Raw genomic sequence first — 17,485 nt, 5'->3', positions numbered from 1 at the left:
GCCGATTAGATGACTCAAACATAAGTAGTAGTGGTCCGATTCACGAAGCCCATGTAACATCCAAATCCTGAGGTATGAATTTTTGTAACATCCTAAAAATCAAGACCAAAAATTTCATTTTTAATTTAATAATTCATAAAACAGATTATTGAAAACATCATAAAGTTAACTCATATCATAAAAACCCATAAGTCATATGTCTCAAAACATTTCATAATATAATAATGTCAAATTACAAAATCCCAAGAACATCATAGTGCAGAAAATCATGGTGTGATGCATTGCTATCGTGCCAACTCTTTTCCCTTCGAAAAAGGACCTAAAACAAAAACTGAAAACCGTAAGCACAAAACTTAGTGAGTTCCCTCATCATACCACATACCATACAATAAACATATTGTATAACATGTCCGGGTATTGGCCTACCCTTTCGGTCTCCTTCAACCGGTAACTTGTCTGGCATATCAAGGTGCCGGCCTACCCCTTTGGTCTCTTTCAAATGATAACTTGCCTAGCATATCAGGGTGTTGGCCTACCCCTTCGACCCTTTCAACCGATGCCTTGCCTAGCATATCAGGATGCTGACCTACCCCTTTGGTCCTTTCGACCAGTACCGGTGACTATTTCACCCCTACTTCTACCATGTAATCTCATGGTACATAAACACATAAGTCACATAATACCTAGCATATTATGGTGTCGCCCTACCCCTTCAGTCCTTTCGACTGGTACTGGGCCTATCCTACACCTCCTACTACTTTCACATAATATCATAACATACTAGCATATAAAGCATCACAGATAGTGGCATACCAGATAATTATCACAAAGACAATCATCTCTACAATAACACTTACTAGTGGGTCGGCATTGGTGCCTTCGACCTACTTCTACTGGAAGGTCACTCACCTCGTAAAGTTGAATGTCGAATATCACAGAAAGGAATCTCTAACAGCTGCTCCAATGACTCCCCTGCTATCATTATCATAACAACACTTCGTCAAAATCCATAATACTTCTTAGGGTAAAATGACCATTTTATCCCTTGGTCTAATTTGGACCATACCCAAGGCCCAATTCCATCTTATATTTCCCAACCCACTAATGGCCCACCAAAGGCCCACTAATGGCCCAATTTTCTAAATTGTTCCCAACTCCTCAAATGGGCCTTATCATAAGCCCAATAAATCCTTAGCCCAAAATAAATAATTTCGAGTGGCCCAATACTTTAAATCTTAGTTTTAGGCCCAGAAACTCTACTCCATAGTGGGTCATGGGGACCAAGTATCCAGAACCAAACTTTTAAGGCGCAAAAGCCCAAGTTCGCCACTTTGCATGCGTACGCGCGGCGTACCTGGCACATACGCCCAACGTACGTTGGCCTTAACCAAAAGCGGGAAGTTGACCTAGTACACGCAGCATACCAGGGTGTACGCCCAACGTACCAGCTAACTTCATTGGGGCTCCATTTGTGACTTAATCCATTAAGTCCTCACGTGCAGAATGTAGATCCAGGTCCTTTAGGACATCCTAGTCCATAAATTCACAAACTTTATGTGTTTGCATGCATGGTTGGGGGTCAAAACATGATTTTGGTCCTTAAACAAACTTTGTGACCATCAAACACTTGCATGGTTGTGGCTTAACCATCAAGGTTTGATTTTTATGGCTTTAAGTGCTTCTAAGAGGTCAAAAGGATAGCTCTTATGGTTTGAAACTATTAATATACAAGAAACCTCAACAATGGAGCCCAAAAGTGACATAAAACATCCCAAAATCAAATATAAGCATGCAATGATCAAGTTTGAAGCTTGATACCTCAAATGAGTTAGAAATGGTGCTAATCTTCTGGATCTACTAGCTCACTTTGAATCCTTGCTCCTTCTTCAAACTTATTTCTCTTCCAAAACACCAAAACAACACTAAAATGCTCTCAAATGGCTACCAAATCACAAGAACACACAAATATAGGTTAGGGTTTTCGTGGTGGCTATCTAAGGGTGAGAGGGAGGTTGGACCAAGGGAATAAGGTTCTTTATATAGGGACCAAACCCTAAAATTTAGGGTTTTAGAACTTGCATGCGTACGCTGCGCGTACCCTTTGGTACGTTGGGCGTACATACATGGCTTACGCGTTCCAATCTCTTGAGTACGCTGAGAGTACTTGGCATAGTACCCCCCGCGTACGACACTTCTCGGCCCAATCATAAGGATTCAATGGTCCAAGCCCAAACCAATTCCATTCATTAAGCTAATAATAATATAATTAGTACCTTGTTAATCCCGGATGTTACAAATCTCCCCCGCTTGAATTAGACTTCGTCCTCGAAGTCTGTTGCTGCTGTCGGGAATAACTCGGGGTAATGCTCCCTCATTTCGTCCTCTGACTCCACGTCCATTTGGAGCCTTTACAGTGTTGCCACTAAACCTTCACCAACTTTACTTCCTTGTTTCTCAACGCCTTCGCCTTCCTATCGAGAATGGTTATCGTTCGTCCGATGTAGTTCAGACTGTCGTCCACCTGAATATCCTCTAGAGGCACCACTGCGAAGTCATCTACCAAACACTTCCGCAGCTGGGAGACATAAAAGGTGTTGTGGATCTGAATAAAAAAAAGAGAGTGATATTTGAACGACAAATGAATAGAAAGACATCGGTAGAGTGTGCCGTTGAAAATTACAGCTGTCAAAAGTTTTATTGAGGGTCGTCGATAATGGTAGCCACATAAGCATTGGTAAACTTGTTACAACACCTTAGACTGATGGGAGTGGCTCGCCATGGACTCGCTACAACACCACCTCACTTTCGCTAGATGAGTCGCCAAAGATGGGTCGTTACACCCTTAGCGAGATGAGAGAGAGAGAAAGAGAGAGAGAGAGAGAGAGAAAGAAAAAAAAAAGGTTGTGGTTGGTGGTTGAGCTTTTTTACATCGTTTTGTGCCTCACATCAGCCCCCATTGCGTCCAGAACACCCCCTCTCGAAGCCCTAACCCTTCTATTAGTAATTTGAGTGCTTTTGGTGCAATTCCTTGAAGTTTTGGAGAGAAAAAGAAGGTAGATCAAGAGGAGAGGAAGAAGATCCAGAATCTTTGTGACATTTCAGAGCTTCTAGAGGTATTAGACTTGAAACCCCCTCTATTCCTTCATTATTATCTCATTAAGAGCTTATGATAGTCATTTTAAGGCCTCTTCTAGTCTTGACCTTTGAGTAATGAGTTTATAGTGTTAAGGGACTTCAGATCTAGGCATGATTGAGCTCTAGGAGCTCGGATCTACTGCCTTTATGGAGCCATATTGCATGAAAGCCCTAGATCTACTCTTTTAGTGTATTTTCAGCCTTAAAACCTTCATTGGTGTTTATTTACACGTAAAGTTGAAAACTTTACGTGTTAATCAAGCCCTAAGAAACCAGACCTATGAATGGAATGAACTGGATTCAAGCAAAATCGAGTATATAGTAACGACATGCATGCGACTCGGCAAGTCGTTCTTCAGACTCGACAAGTCGAGTTGCGAGTCCCTGATTTTCCCCTTTTTAGTTATGCCTAGTGGGATCAGTGAGCTATAAGTGGACTCGGTGAATCGGAAGCCATACTCAGTAATGGAGGGACTCGGTGAGTTAATGCCCTGACTCGGCGAGTCCAATGCAACCTTCTTGCCTCAAGAACAGACTCGACGAGTTGTTCATACAACTCGACGAGTCATAGACCAGAGTGTTCATCAGATGAAGATGAACTCGACGAGTTGTTCATACAACTCGCCGAGTCAAATGAAGGACTATTGGATATCTGTATGGAAGGAAGAAACCCGTCGAGTCATGCCTAACTCGACGAGTAGGGACGGGAGTGAGGACAATCGACTGGATAGGGACTCGACGAGTTAGCGAGCCAACTCGGCGAGTCGAGTCAACTGGAAGTTGACTTTGACTTTGACTTTTGACTTGGTTAGGGGTAAAATGGTCATTTTACCCTAAGGGCAGTTAGCAGTGTTTGATTGAGTGTTTCGTGGGAATTGCAGCCGGAGGATTTCCCAAGCAGCAGCAGCAGACAGAGAGTTCCCGTGCAGATCAGTAGCTACTTCGAGGTGAGTTACCTTCTAGTAGCGGTGGGTGAGTGGGTCTACGTCCACAATGTCGGCCCACCAGTAGGAGTTGTATGTTAGATGATTGTCTTCGTGATATCATCTAGGTTTGCTACTACCTGATATGTTGTATGCTGGCATGATATACGATAGTAGTAGGGGTCGGTTGTTAGGACCGAAGGGTAGGTCAGGCACCCCAGATTTGTCTGACAGTACGTGATTATATGCTGGCTTGATGTGATATATGAGATAGTGGTAGCAGGAGGGGAATAGTCCCCAAGTTCGGTTGTTAGGACCGACGGGTAGGTCAGCACCCCAGAATGGCTTGACATGGGTAAGTCAGCACCCCATAATGGCTTGACACGGGTAGGACGGCACCCCAGAATGGCCGCACGGGTATGTCGGCATCTGAGATTCGGAGTTTCCTGGGATTAGCGGGCTACTATCGGAGATTCATTCAGGACTTCTCCAAGCTAGCCGTACCCCTGACACGGTTGACCAAGAAAGTTGTGGTCTTTCGATGGGGGCCTGAGCAGCAGGCAACGTTTGAGGTTCTGAGACAGAGATTGTGCGAGGCGCCAATCTTAGCCCTGCCAGAGGGCGTAGAGGATTTTGTGGTATACTGTGACGCGTCTATTTCAGGTTTGGGTATGGTATTAATGCAGAGAGGGCATGTCATTGCTTATGCCTCGAGGCAGCTGAAGCCTCACGAGGCGAACTACCTGACGCACGATTTAGAGTTGGGGGCGGTGATCTTCACCCTCAAGATCTGGCGGCATTACCTCTATGGGGTTCAGTGTACCATTTACACGGACCACAAGAGCCTGAGGTATCTCATGGACCAGCCGAATCTGAACATGAGGCAACGTCGGTGGCTTGACGTGGTAAAGGATTATGATTGTGAGATCCTTTACCACCCGGGGAAGGCCTGTGTGGTGGCCGATGCGCTTAGCCGCAAGGCGGCGCCGATCAGGGATATTTGCATGCGGATGACAGCGGTGACTCCGCTATTGGAGCGGATTCGGGAAGCCCAACAGGAGGCCATGAAGGAGGAACACCGGAAGAGTGAGCGCATAGTGGGTTAGGTTTCCTCCTTCGATTATGACAGCCGATGATTATTGACACTACACCGTAGGGTGTGGGTGCCGTATCACGGAGGTGTGTGTCAGGTTTTGATGGAGGAGGCGCACAAATCACGATTCTCCATTCATCCCGGGGCAACGAAGATGTATAGGGATCTTCGTTTAGACTATTGGTGGCCCTGCATGAAGCGGGATGTGTCTTGGTATGTGGAGCGGTGTTTGACCTGCAGGAAGGTCAAGGCCGAGCATCAGAGACCGCACGGCAAGATGCAGCTGTTGAATATCCCGTTGTGGAAATGTGAAGATATTACGATGGATTTTATCACGAAGCTTCCCAGGACCGCGCGAGGAGTGGATTCGATATGGGTCATCGTGGATCGATTGACCAAGAGCGCCCATTTTTTTCCGATTCAGGAAAGCATCTCGGCCGAAAAGTTGGCCGACATCTATATCAGGGAGATAGTGGCGCGGCACAGGGTGCCAGTATCAGTGATTTCAGATAGGGATGTGCGTTTCACTTCCAGGTTTTGGAAGAAGTTTCATGACGAGTTGGGCACTCGTCTGCATTTTAGCACCGCCTTTCACCCGCAGACAGATGGTCAGAGTGAGTGGATCATCCAGACTCTTGAGGATATGTTGCGGGCATGCGTGCTAGACTTCGGTAGTAGTTGGGATACCTATCTTCCTCTAGCTGAGTTCTCATACAACAACAACTATCACACGAGTATTGACCGTCCTCCCTTCGAGATGTTGTACGGGAGAAGGTGCAGGACCCCTATATGTTAGGGCGAAGTTGGCCAGAGGGTCATGTGGAGCACCGAAGTGGTGCTCAAGACGATCGAGAGGATTCAGCAGGTGCGTAGTAGGCTTCAGACTGCTCAAAGTCGACAGAAAAGCTATGCCGACAAGCGCCGATCAGACCTGGAGTTCCGGGATGGGGATATGGTTCTCCTGAAGGTGTCGCCATGGAAAGGCATCATCCGATTCAGGAAGCGGGGCAAGTTGGGCCCCAGTTACATTGGACCCTTCAGGGTTCTAGCCCGGGTGGGCAAGGTGGCGTACCGACTGGATCTGCCAGCCGAACTCAGTCAGATCCACAACACCTTCCACGTCTCGCAGCTGCGGAAATGCCTAGTGGACGACTCAGCAATGGTGCCTTTAGAGGATATTCAGGTTGATGATAGCCTGAATTACCTTGAGCGGCCAGTAGCGATCCTCGACCGGAAGTCGAAGGATTTGAGGAACAAGAGGGTGGAGCTAGTAAAGGTGCAATGGCAGCACCGAAAGGGTTGGGAGTGGACTTGGGAACTGGTAGAAGAGATGAGGGAGCACTATCCCGAGCTTTTCCAGGAGCGAGCGACAGACTTCGAGGACGAAGTCTAAAATAAGTGGGGGAGATTTGTAGCACCTAGTTCCTGGTATGTAATTTAAACTAAGTATTTTTGCATTTTTAGCTGGAACTCGGTGAGTTATAGGCCCGACTCACCGAGTAGGGTCGGGATATCGTGCACGTTTAAGTTGGCGACTCGACGAGTCCATATCCTGGACTCGGCGAGTCCGCCAGTCTGGAAGAAACCCTAAATTCAAAGGGTTGCACCCTATTTAAATGTCGTTTTGTGCCTCACACCCCCATTGCGTCCAGAACACCCCCTCTCGAAGCCCTAACCCTTCTTTTAGTAATTTGAGTGCTTTTGGTGTAATTCCTTGAAGTTTTGGAGAGAAGAAGAAGGTAGATCAAGAGGAGAGGAAGAAGATCCAGAATCTTTGTGCCATTTCAAAGCTTCTAGAGGTATTAGACTCGAAACCCCCTCTGTTCCTTCATTATTATCTCATTAAGAGCTTATGATAGTCATTTTAAGGCCTCTTCTAGTCTTGACCTTTGAGTAATGAGATTATAGTGTTAAGGGACTTCAGATCTAGGCATGATTGAGCTCTAAGAGCTCGGATCTACTGCCTTTATGGATCCATATTGCATGAAAGCCCTAGATCTACTATTTTAGTGCATTTTCAGCCCTAAAACCTTCATTGGTGTTTATTTACACGTAAAGTTGGAAAATTTACGTGTTAATCAAGCCCTAATAACCCAGATCTATGAATGGAATGCACTGGATTCAAGCAGAATCGAGTATATAGTAATTGCATGCATGCGACTCGGCGAGTCGAGTCGCGAGTCCCCGATTTTCCCCTTTTGAGTTATGCTGAGTGGGATCAGTGAGCTATAAGTGGACTCCGTGAATCGGAAGCCAGACTCAGTAATGGAGGGACTCGGCGAGTCCAAGGCAACCTTCTTGCCTCAAGAACAGACTCGACGAGTTGTTCATACAACTCGGTGAGTCACAGACCAGAGTGTTCATCGAATGAATATGAAAATGACGTGTAGCACCTGGTACGTAAAATTTATCTAAGTATTTTACATTTTAGCCTTGGACTCGGTGAGTTGTAGGCCCGACTCGCTGAGTAGAGACGAGTTTGGGGGCACGTTTAAGTTGGCGACTTGGCGAGTCCACATTCTGGACTCAGCGAGTCCCCACTGTCTGATGAAACCCTAAATTCCTAGGGTTTGCACCGTATTTAAACACCTTATGCGCCCCAACCTCGCCCCCTTCCACCGTCTCATCTTCAAACTTCCCTACCGACCCTCTCACCCAATATATGTTTCCACTGCTTCTTTTCTACTTCTTCACCACTTTTCGAACTTTTTTTCCCACCGCTTCATGTTATCTGTAGCTCCTCCATCAGATGTTCCCCCATCAAACGACGCCATAGATTTTTCAATAGACTCCTCCCTTTTAGGTTCCTTTTACTACCACCTGCGTCGAACTCTAAACGACGCCATAAATATCTTCTCCGGTCTTCCTTAGACATATACGGATGTCGATCGATTCCTTTCCTGTTATCTTCTCTTCTAGGAGACCACCTCTAATTGAACGTGCTCTTCTGGTGAAGTCGCCACCGGTTTGAAGACGATGGGTATAAGGCTTTTGTCAATTGTATGCTTTCATTCCTGCATGTTCCATTTTTGGATTCTGACATTCTTTTAATCTTGATTTTGTGCGATTTATAGGTTGTGAAAGTTGTTGGAGAGAAGTGGAAATCCGATAGTGCAATTGGTAGGTCGGTTGAAGGAATCCAAAGCATCTATTGTTTCTGATTTGGGGGTGTTTCGAAGACGACGACCCATCAGGAGGTTTAGTCTTTCACTTTTTGTTAATAGCGGGTTGACCTAATTAAGAATATACTTAAAGGTTTATATAAGCAAAAGGAGATGAACGATTGACTCAGGTACAATCCACTTGGTGTTTTATATTTTCATGTGTTTTAGTATGTTTTGTTATAAACACCAAATCTGTTTCAGATGAGTTTCGTTTGCCCCTATGCTTCTTCAACTTTTGTTTATAATTTGTTTATTGCATTTATTTTAAAGCTAGGTTTTACCGATTTTGTGTAATTCACATCCATCTTCTTGATGTTTCTTCTCCGATCAGGTGTTCCTGATCTCAGATGACAAAATACATATATAAAGTACAAGTTACGTCTCATATTTAATGGTTAGTATTGTCTCATATTTCAAGGTCAGTTTTGTCTCTATCAGATTAGAAAGTACAACCTACATGTATGGATTTACTTCAAATAACTTGACTACAACAGTAGAGATGTCATTGTTTTTTCTTATTATTTTGTGTGAATTCTTGCTTGACTTGTTTGCTTTCAAATGTTGGATTGATGCTCTTATTAGCTATTTTTTTTTCATAAAAATGAGGATATAAGCTATCATTTTGTCTTTCCATATATGTATATGCATGTGTTGGTTTATGAGTGGCTTGCAGGGTGCATCTAATTATAATTTTGCTTTCATTTAGTTATGCATCCATTAGGATTTGGTAACTCTAGGGCTCTAACAGTAAGTCTTGTTTGATTGTTTGATTGCATGTTGTGCATCAGTAATGGTCAAAATACCAATTTACCCTTTGTTTGGATGTGTAGTTGCTTACCACTTTTGTTTTAGTTTATTTTTTGGTAAACCAAATTGTTTACTTCATGGACATGATGTGTCTGCTTATAATATTAGGTTCTATGGTGATTGTAAAGGTTTTTGATCTTCTTTTGTTCATTAAATTCAATACAGTGAAGCGACCCTTAATAAAGTCAAAAGGGCAAAACCACTTAACTATACAATTGCTTTAATTTTCATCACTATACCAAATTTTCAATGAGTCTAATCCTTTTTTGTTTTTTCATGTTTTTCATAATCATTATACAATCCATTTTCATTTTGTTTTTTTATTATATGCGTATGTGAAACTCTTTTACTTTAAATCTTTATGTGAATTTAACTTGATTTTGCAGAGAGGAGTGTTCCTTCTGCTGCAAACTCTAGATTATCACAACTTTCTCATGAAGATGCAGACTTTTATGACAGGACTACCCCTATTGACATTCCTCTTGATTCAGCTGTTACATATTAAACCATTTTAACTTTTCCTTGTTTTTTTTCCACAAATAAAATTAGGTGAACCTGGGTACAAGGAAAGATATTACAAGGATAAAGTAAATTTATCACATCTAAAGGAGATTGAAGAGGTTAAAAGGAAAATGATGAGTTACTTTGAGTCTTTTAAGTTTTACCATAAGTTTGATTAATAAACACAAATTAAAAATGAATGATCACACCAACTACTAAGGCTGCAGATTATGTTGCTCCTATTAACTATAGATGAAGTTTCTCTAATGTATATTATCTATCTTGCAGATTGTCCAACATGGGCTGATAAGTCAAACTGATGATGATAAAGCAAGTAGGACAACATTAACTCCAACAAAGAAAAGATGTTGAACTAGATGAAGAAAAAGGACAAATTTTCTTGCAAATATGTGGTTTTCCCCGTTGTTTAGTGGCAAGTCATTCTTTAAATTCATCAATCTTAGCTTGATATATTGTTAATGTGGTGAAGGCTTAGGATCAAAATTCATAAATCCATGGATTTTGTTGTTGGATTCACTCTCCATCAACTAACTGGAACATGTTATAAGAAAGTAATGTTTCATTTATATTCATCTGTCCTTTTATGCTTTTAGGGTTTGTTTGGTTCATGAATTATAGCAGAATTGTAATATGAGATTCCATTCTATTGCATGTTTGGTTGCAATAATTGCATCCCGTTTATACAATGAAACGGAAAACAAAACCCTTTATGATCCATGCAGAGCATGGGCATCTTCCTTAGTTTAATATTAACTTTTTGTGTTTTATAAAATATAATTTATTTAATATTAAATGTTTATGTATTAGAAAATATAGTTATTTAATTTTGATAGACAAAAAGTGTTGCCACTCCTTGATATTAAGGAAAAGATGGCCCAAGCGTCCATATGTACTTATGTAGTCGTAGAAGGTGTTTGAGATTCTTTCTCAAAATAACTTTTTGGATTTTTGGCTTTTTCAAAAAGCTAAAATTTTAAAAAGGTGTTTGACAAATCTAACGTCTCGTTCCCGAGTTTAACGAAAGAATATAAGAGAAGAGAAAAGAAAGTCATGAGAGAAAAGAAATGAAAACAAAATTTTCTTTTGTGTTTCCGAGTTAGAGATAAATAGAAGGAAAATGAATCATTTTGTTATTTCTTTCGAAATCTTTCCAAATCGGAAGGAAAGTTAGGAGGGAAAATAATCATCTTATTTTCCTCCACTTCCCTCATTTAATAAAACTCAGGAACACCAATTTTTTCTATTTTTTCTTTTCATTTTCACTCATTTCTTTTCCTTTTTTTCGTTAAGTTGAACTCGGAAACATGATGTAAAAGTTCTTTTAAAATGACTTTTTGACAAGAAAAAAAAAAAGTTTTAAAAGTTAGAAATTTATAACTTTTAATGATTTTTGGTTTTTTGGTCTTTTCTTCCCTAAAATTAATCCAAACATATTTTTAAATAAATAAAAAAAGCTAATCAAAAAGTTTTGTTGAAACGACTTTTAAAGTAAAAAGGAGAGAGTTGCAGCAAAACCCTCGTAAGACTCATAGGTTCATAGTGACAACAGAAAAACCCTCGACTTCACCGGGAAAATAACGCCGCCGTTCACTCTCTCAGCCTGCCTCCCCCGGTCGGTGGTGCGAACGAATCGAGTTGCAGGCAAAATAGTATCTTTATTCGATTCGATTATGTAATAATGGACACTACAGAGAAACGTACGAATAAAAAGGAGAGAGCCAAGGAGCGTAGAGAGAAACGTCACCAAGAGATCTCTCGCCTCCGTACAGTTCCTTATTCAGACCACGACAGGTATATTCAATACCCGCTTTTTAATTGTTTACTTTTGTTCTACAGCGAACCCTAATCCCCAATCGTGGACTGAAGTTATAGAAATGTTGATAAACAATCATCATCATGGCTGAATTTCAACTTTAAGAGCTCTCAATTCTCGAACAAAAAATTAATCATTACAGTATCATTAATTTAGGTGGTGGTCTGCAGACACAATAGCGGTGGTGACCGGAGCCAATCGGGGAATTGGATTCGAGATCGCACGCCAGCTCGCATTCCATGGATTGACAGTCGTTCTTACTTCAAGAGACACTACTGCTGGGGAAGAAACAACCAAAACCCTACAGGAAGAAGGATTGAAAGTCGTCTTCCATCAACTCGATATTTTAAACCATGAATCCATCGATTCCTTTTGTGCTTGGGTAAATGAAAAGTATGGTGGTATAGACATTCTGGTAAACAATGCAGGAATAAGTCATAATACCGGATCTGATAATTCCGTTGAGTTTGCTGAAAAGGTAATCAACACAAACTATGTCGGAACCAAAAACATGATTAAAGCTTCGCTTCCATTGATGAAACCTTCTGCTGAAGGTGCTCGGATTGTTAATGTGAGCTCGCGATTGGGAAGACTTAATGGCAGAAGAAATGTATGTACGATCTTCTTTCATCTATAAATTCAACCTTCTACTGTTCTACATTACCTGAAATTTTTTCAAAATTGTGTTTTCAGAGGATAGGGGATCTTGGATTGAGAGAGAAATTAGAAGATGTGGAGTTGTTATCCGAAGATCTGATTGATGGGACGATGAACAAGTTCTTGGAAGAAGTGAAAGATGGGAGTTGGATCTCGGGAGGATGGCCTCAAAACAATACTGATTATTCATTGTCGAAGCTTGCAGTGAATGGTTACACGAGGGTTATGGGTAGGATATTGTCTGAAAGAGATGATAGTGAGAAGATATATATCAGCTGCTGCTGCCCGGGGTGGGTGAAAACTGCCATGACTGGATGGGCAGGTCAGACTTCACCTGAGGAAGGAGCTGATACTGCTGTATGGCTTGCTTTGATTAGGGACCAGTCTGTTAATGGCAAATTCTTTGCAGAGAGACGTGAGATTAATTTCTAAAAGCTAGAGTTTGTCTGTATTTTTTTGACTTGATGGACTGAATGAGATATGATTTGATCTGCTAAGTTATAAGGCTAATGAATGCATCACAATGCATTTATGCGTGAAGGTGTCAAAATAATTCCACCTTGAAGTCACTCGTGAGTTGGGCTTCCATGTCAGCATACGTGTGTGTTTTAGTCTGTGAGTTGGGCTTCCATGTCAGCATACGTGTGAGTTTTAGTCATCATTCCGTTTAGCCTAATGTGTGTGTGTGTGTGTTTATGTTTAGCTTAATGCGGAGGAATAAGTTGATTGAGTACAAGATAGGAAAAAAAGGACTACAAAGGAGTAACACTAGAACCATTTGTGATTGGATATAGCAATTGACTTTTAAAAGCAGCACCCTAATGTTAGTTTTAATATAAGAATGAAATTAAGGGGTGTTTGGGATTGTTTGTTTGAAGTGTTTATTGACTTATTTTTGTTTGGCATCGGTAATATGAGTTTTTAGTGTTTGGATAAAAATATTTTTATAAATACTTATTTACTTAGATACGGAGATAAGTCATTTCGTACTTATTGACTTACTTAAAAAGTTTTTAATAAGTTTGTCAAACATTAAAAATAATTTATTGACTTATTTCATTTTGATACTGGATAAGCTTGTCCAAATGTTTTTATAAACCTTTGTTTTGTAATGGGATAAGCTAATAAACATTTTTACATAAGTTGTTTTAAATAAGCAATCCCAAACATCCTTTAAATCCAAAGAAGAACCAAATTATTGTTTGTTATTTGTTTTGACCAATAGAATAATTTTGGTTTCTATAAATTAAATATTTTTACTAGAATCAATCCAATTCAAATGGGTATTCATGAACAAATTGTAAATTCAAGTACTTTAAATCGAATAAAACATTAGCTTAAAAATAAATCCAAACTTCAAACATAGACAAATGTCCAACTAGAAACTGAAAAAATAGAGTTTTTAGTTCATGACTAAAACCCTAAAATTAAAAGTATAACTAAACTGTTGTAAGGCCATACGAAGTGCCTCAGTAAGTTGATGTGGCAAGGCCACCTATGTGTGAGTCAAGCAGCTACAACACCCCATATGTATCGTGAGTGTGAGGCTTCGCAAGTCTACAATCTCTATCTCTGCCTTCTCTCTATCTCTTTCTTTCCATGCTAAAACACCATTTTCCATTGATATATCTTGTGGAGGTAGAAGGATTTTATGTAATGTGACAGCCCTAAACACGCAAGAATCATAAAATCATACCTTTTAGCCTAATGCGTAAAAAACTATTTTTCAAAAATGTTTAATGAGGAGGAATTTAAAATTTTTAAAAGGAATTGATTTATCAAAATAAAAAAATGGATAATGACTTAAAAGGTTAATATATTTTTTGATTTGCACACATTTAGTCACTGAGTTTTTTTTCGTCCACATTTACCCCTTCAACTTGTTAAATTGTACACATTTAGTCCTTATGACCGGCTACTCCAGGTTAGCCGGTAAAAATGACTTAATAGGGTAATACATTTTTCACTTTGTACATATTTAGTCCTTAATATTTTTGTACACATTTAGTCCTTAATATTTTTTTTGTTGCAAAATAAGTCATTTTTGTTTTTGTATTAATTCAGTATTTATGAATGATTTCTTTAGGTTTTTCTCACGACATCTTATGTGGGATAGCCATATGGTAATGAGATAGGTTGAGGTGGTCCTGCTATATGTTGTAGACTAAGATACCTGGTGCGGGTCGGCTATAAGCTATAGGCACGAAGACTCGAGAAGAGCGGTTGGGTTAAGGCGGCATGCCAACAAACCCTAGGTATTCCAGTCTGATGAATGATTGGACCTGTTGTATGTTGGTGTTCTAGTCCGATGATGATTGAGCCAAGGTATTCCAATCTGATAAGTATGGGTCCGTTATGCATGATAATACGTTTGTTGTATCGGGTATTTGGGGGGAAACTTACTAAACTTTGTGTTTACCCAGTTGTTTATGTTTTTAGGTTCTATCGTTGGTCGTGAGAAGGAGAATGCATGACTGTACATACTCATCAACAATATTGAGGATTCCACATTTCTTATATCACTCTGATTTTCGATAAATATATTTTGGAATAAACGTTTTTTTTTCTTAATAATGAATTTATAATTATGGAGTTTTGCCTTATTTAAAAATGGAAATTTTTTGTTGTGAAAACGAGACATTACACATAAACATCCACAACCTTACACACTTCGTCAATGATTGCCCCACATAAGACGTCGTGAGAAAAACCTAAAAAAAACATTTATAAGTAATGAATGTGTACAAAAACAAAAATGACTTATTTTGAAACAAAAAATATTAAGGACTAAATGCGTACAAAAATATTAAAGACTAAATGCGTACAAAAAAAGTGAATAGGTTTTTTAAAAGAGAAATTAAATATCTTCCTACCTTTTCTTCATACATATCATCCTACTCAATTAAATGGCGATATGTATAATATTTAATGTTCATTTAATGAAATCTACCCTAATAAATGAAAATGACTTTGCCACATGTCATTTTCTCATTCAATTTGCCACATGTCATTTTGTCATAATTTAGAGATATATTTATTTTCCACTTGTCATTTATTTCATTTTCCATTTTTAATATATTATTAATTAGTTTCCATAAATTAAACCTACCATAATGATACTAATTTCAAATTTTAAATTTTAAATTTAAATTTAAATTTCAAATAAATTTACAGTTTAAACCTTTGTGTTTAACATTTTGTTATAATTAACCTGTTTAGTATACGGGTCTAATAACTAAACAATAATTTTAATTTATTTATTTTTTGCATGTTTTTTTTCTCATAATTTTTATTTATTTCAAATTTCGAATTCAAATAAATTTCTCATTTAATCGTTTCTATTTAACATTTTGTTTTAAAGACTAAATGCTTACAAAAAAAGTGAATAGGTTTTTTAAAAGAGAAATTAAATATCTTCCTACCTTTTCTTCATACATATCATCCTACTCAATTAAATGGCGATATGTATAATATTTAATGTTCATTTAATGAAATTTAATAATATTTTAGATATTAATATGACACATGTCATTATTAAAATGGATAGGAGGATTGGTAGAAAGAAAAGTTAGAAGGATATTTAATTTCTCTTTTTTAAATCACCTATTTCTATTTTTGCGATGAAAAATTAAATATCTTTCTACTTTTTGTTCCTATAAATCTTTCTACTCAATTAAATGATGACATGTGTCATATTTAATGTTCATTTGATCATATTTTAGTATAATAAAATGACAAATATTATCATTTAATTGGACAAGAGGATCGATAGAAACAAAAGTAGAATTATATTTAATTTCTCTTATGGGGTTTATTGTTGAATCCGCAGTAGATTCTACTATTTTTTGTTGAATATATAGACGTGCTTTGCAATTAAACATTCGATCCTTGACTTTCCAATGCAGTGATCACTTGTACGTTGCTGTGGTTCCAAGTGGCTCCAAAATTGCCACGGTGCTTTACGGTTGTTCACAAAGAGCCGCCTTCCCCTCCTCCGCCACGTCACCTCGCGTTCGCGTATCCCTGAAATCAAACACATAAAATAACGCCTATCCCTAATTTACAGCGACAATCAGAGCAAATCATGGCGAATATCAGAAGAAGTGTGTTGTTTGGCATATCACGCTTCCTTAATTCAACAGCCGGCCCGGCTCGTGTACTCGGCGGCGCATCGTCAAACGCCACCATTCCATATCAAACTCTCTACAGGTTCACAGTCTTGTGCTTGTGTGTATGTGTTGCCTAATTTTGTTCTTCTATTGATGGTTTTCTGTAAGTTTCAGGCCTTATGTTAATTCATTCTCTCGTTTCTATTCTTCTAATGGCGGTGTCGAATCCCTAGATTTCGATTTGTCTAACGAAGAAAGCAGGCGAATATTAACTAACAGGTTTGCTTTTTCATATCCCTATTTGAATTCCAGAAGCGTGATTGATGATGATTACGATTTCTGATTTTTGTTGTAAATTGGAGTAGATTGTTGTATAGAAGCAAACAAAGGGGTTTTCTGGAGCTGGATTTAGTTCTAGGAAGTTGGGTGGAGAATCACATTGGATCTTTAGATGAAAAGGGGATCAAATCGCTTATTACTGTCCTCGACCTGGTAAATTCCCCAAATATTATTGCTAATAATTACCAGTAACAGATTACGCCTAGGGTTAACATCAATCTTACTTACTTTTGAATTGCAGGAAAATCCAGATTTGTGGAAATGGCTCACTGGACAGGAGCAACCTCCTGAAGCAATCGAGACGAATCCTGTGAGTTAAACTTTACTGAAAAACAAAACCTAATTCATGTACTAATTTGTTTCTTACCTATGTATTTATTGTATAGGTATTCAATGAGGTGCGTAGCAAGGTAATGAACAACCTGGAGAGCTATGCATCAAAACAAACAAGGGCTACACCTGGGCAACCATGGGTGAGAGGATGGGATGATTTCAAGAAAGGTCGTGATAGCCCTGATGTTGGGAATCAGTAGTTCTTCTTCTTCTATAACTCAATTGCTGCTGCTTAGTAAGTTTACTTATGTTCAAAAAATTATGAAGAATAAAGGTGTTATGACATAATGATGATGATGATCTTCTGATCTGTAGTGGCTGATGTTGTAAACCTTAGAGTATGATGTTTTCAGGTCTGAATAAGTTGCGTGTTTGGCAAAGATGAGATTGTTCTGTTATATAATGTTGTTATAAAATTGAATATATACAAACTTCTAATTTTTTTTTATTAAAAAAACACTGTTATTGTAATAGTAGAACTTTTGTACTCGTTACAAAATTGACAAAACCAAACTACAAAAGATGTATCATCGGTTGTGTTGAACCTCTTTCGTTTTGGTACCTTTTGTTGCTGTCACCACTAACACCCC

At 39.1% G+C, this 17,485-nt stretch overlaps 2 protein-coding genes across 2 annotated transcripts; both read left to right on the top strand.

The window, feature by feature from the left end:
* The first annotated feature begins 11,136 nt into the window (after positions 1-11,136).
* LOC145083668 (uncharacterized) lies at positions 11,137-12,667 on the top strand. The gene is made up of 3 exons (XM_079023395.1): positions 11,137-11,435; positions 11,614-12,067; positions 12,151-12,667. Exons 1-3 carry the CDS (start codon positions 11,323-11,325, stop codon positions 12,544-12,546), a joined length of 963 nt encoding a protein of 320 aa, XP_078879521.1. The 5' UTR covers positions 11,137-11,322; the 3' UTR covers positions 12,547-12,667.
* A 3,381-nt stretch (positions 12,668-16,048) lies between these two features.
* On the top strand, positions 16,049-17,275 carry LOC145083652 (succinate dehydrogenase assembly factor 2, mitochondrial-like). Its single transcript, XM_079023394.1, has 5 exons — positions 16,049-16,323; positions 16,398-16,502; positions 16,589-16,715; positions 16,804-16,872; positions 16,949-17,275. Exons 1-5 carry the CDS (start codon positions 16,199-16,201, stop codon positions 17,093-17,095), a joined length of 573 nt encoding a protein of 190 aa, XP_078879520.1. The 5' UTR covers positions 16,049-16,198; the 3' UTR covers positions 17,096-17,275.
* The last annotated feature ends 210 nt before the right edge of the window (positions 17,276-17,485 follow it).

Source organism: Lactuca serriola, chromosome 1 (assembly GCF_051521515.1).
Source record: "Lactuca serriola cultivar US96UC23 chromosome 1, Lser_US96UC23_V15, whole genome shotgun sequence".
Taxonomy (NCBI): Eukaryota; Viridiplantae; Streptophyta; class Magnoliopsida; order Asterales; family Asteraceae; genus Lactuca; species Lactuca serriola.
This window is presented reverse-complemented; position numbering and strand designations above follow the sequence as displayed.

Excerpts from the sequence above, each read along its gene's own strand:
- LOC145083668 (XM_079023395.1), top strand. The coding sequence starts at position 11,323 with ATGGACACTACAGAGAAACGTACGAATAAAAAGGAGAGAGCCAAGGAG. Across the intron at positions 11,436-11,613 it reads CCTTATTCAGACCACGACAG|GTGGTGGTCTGCAGACACAA; the intron begins GTATATTCAATA and ends TCATTAATTTAG. Across the intron at positions 12,068-12,150 it reads GACTTAATGGCAGAAGAAAT|AGGATAGGGGATCTTGGATT; the intron begins GTATGTACGATC and ends TTGTGTTTTCAG.
- LOC145083652 (XM_079023394.1), top strand. The coding sequence starts at position 16,199 with ATGGCGAATATCAGAAGAAGTGTGTTGTTTGGCATATCACGCTTCCTT. Across the intron at positions 16,324-16,397 it reads CCATATCAAACTCTCTACAG|GCCTTATGTTAATTCATTCT; the intron begins GTTCACAGTCTT and ends TGTAAGTTTCAG. Across the intron at positions 16,873-16,948 it reads AAGCAATCGAGACGAATCCT|GTATTCAATGAGGTGCGTAG; the intron begins GTGAGTTAAACT and ends TTTATTGTATAG.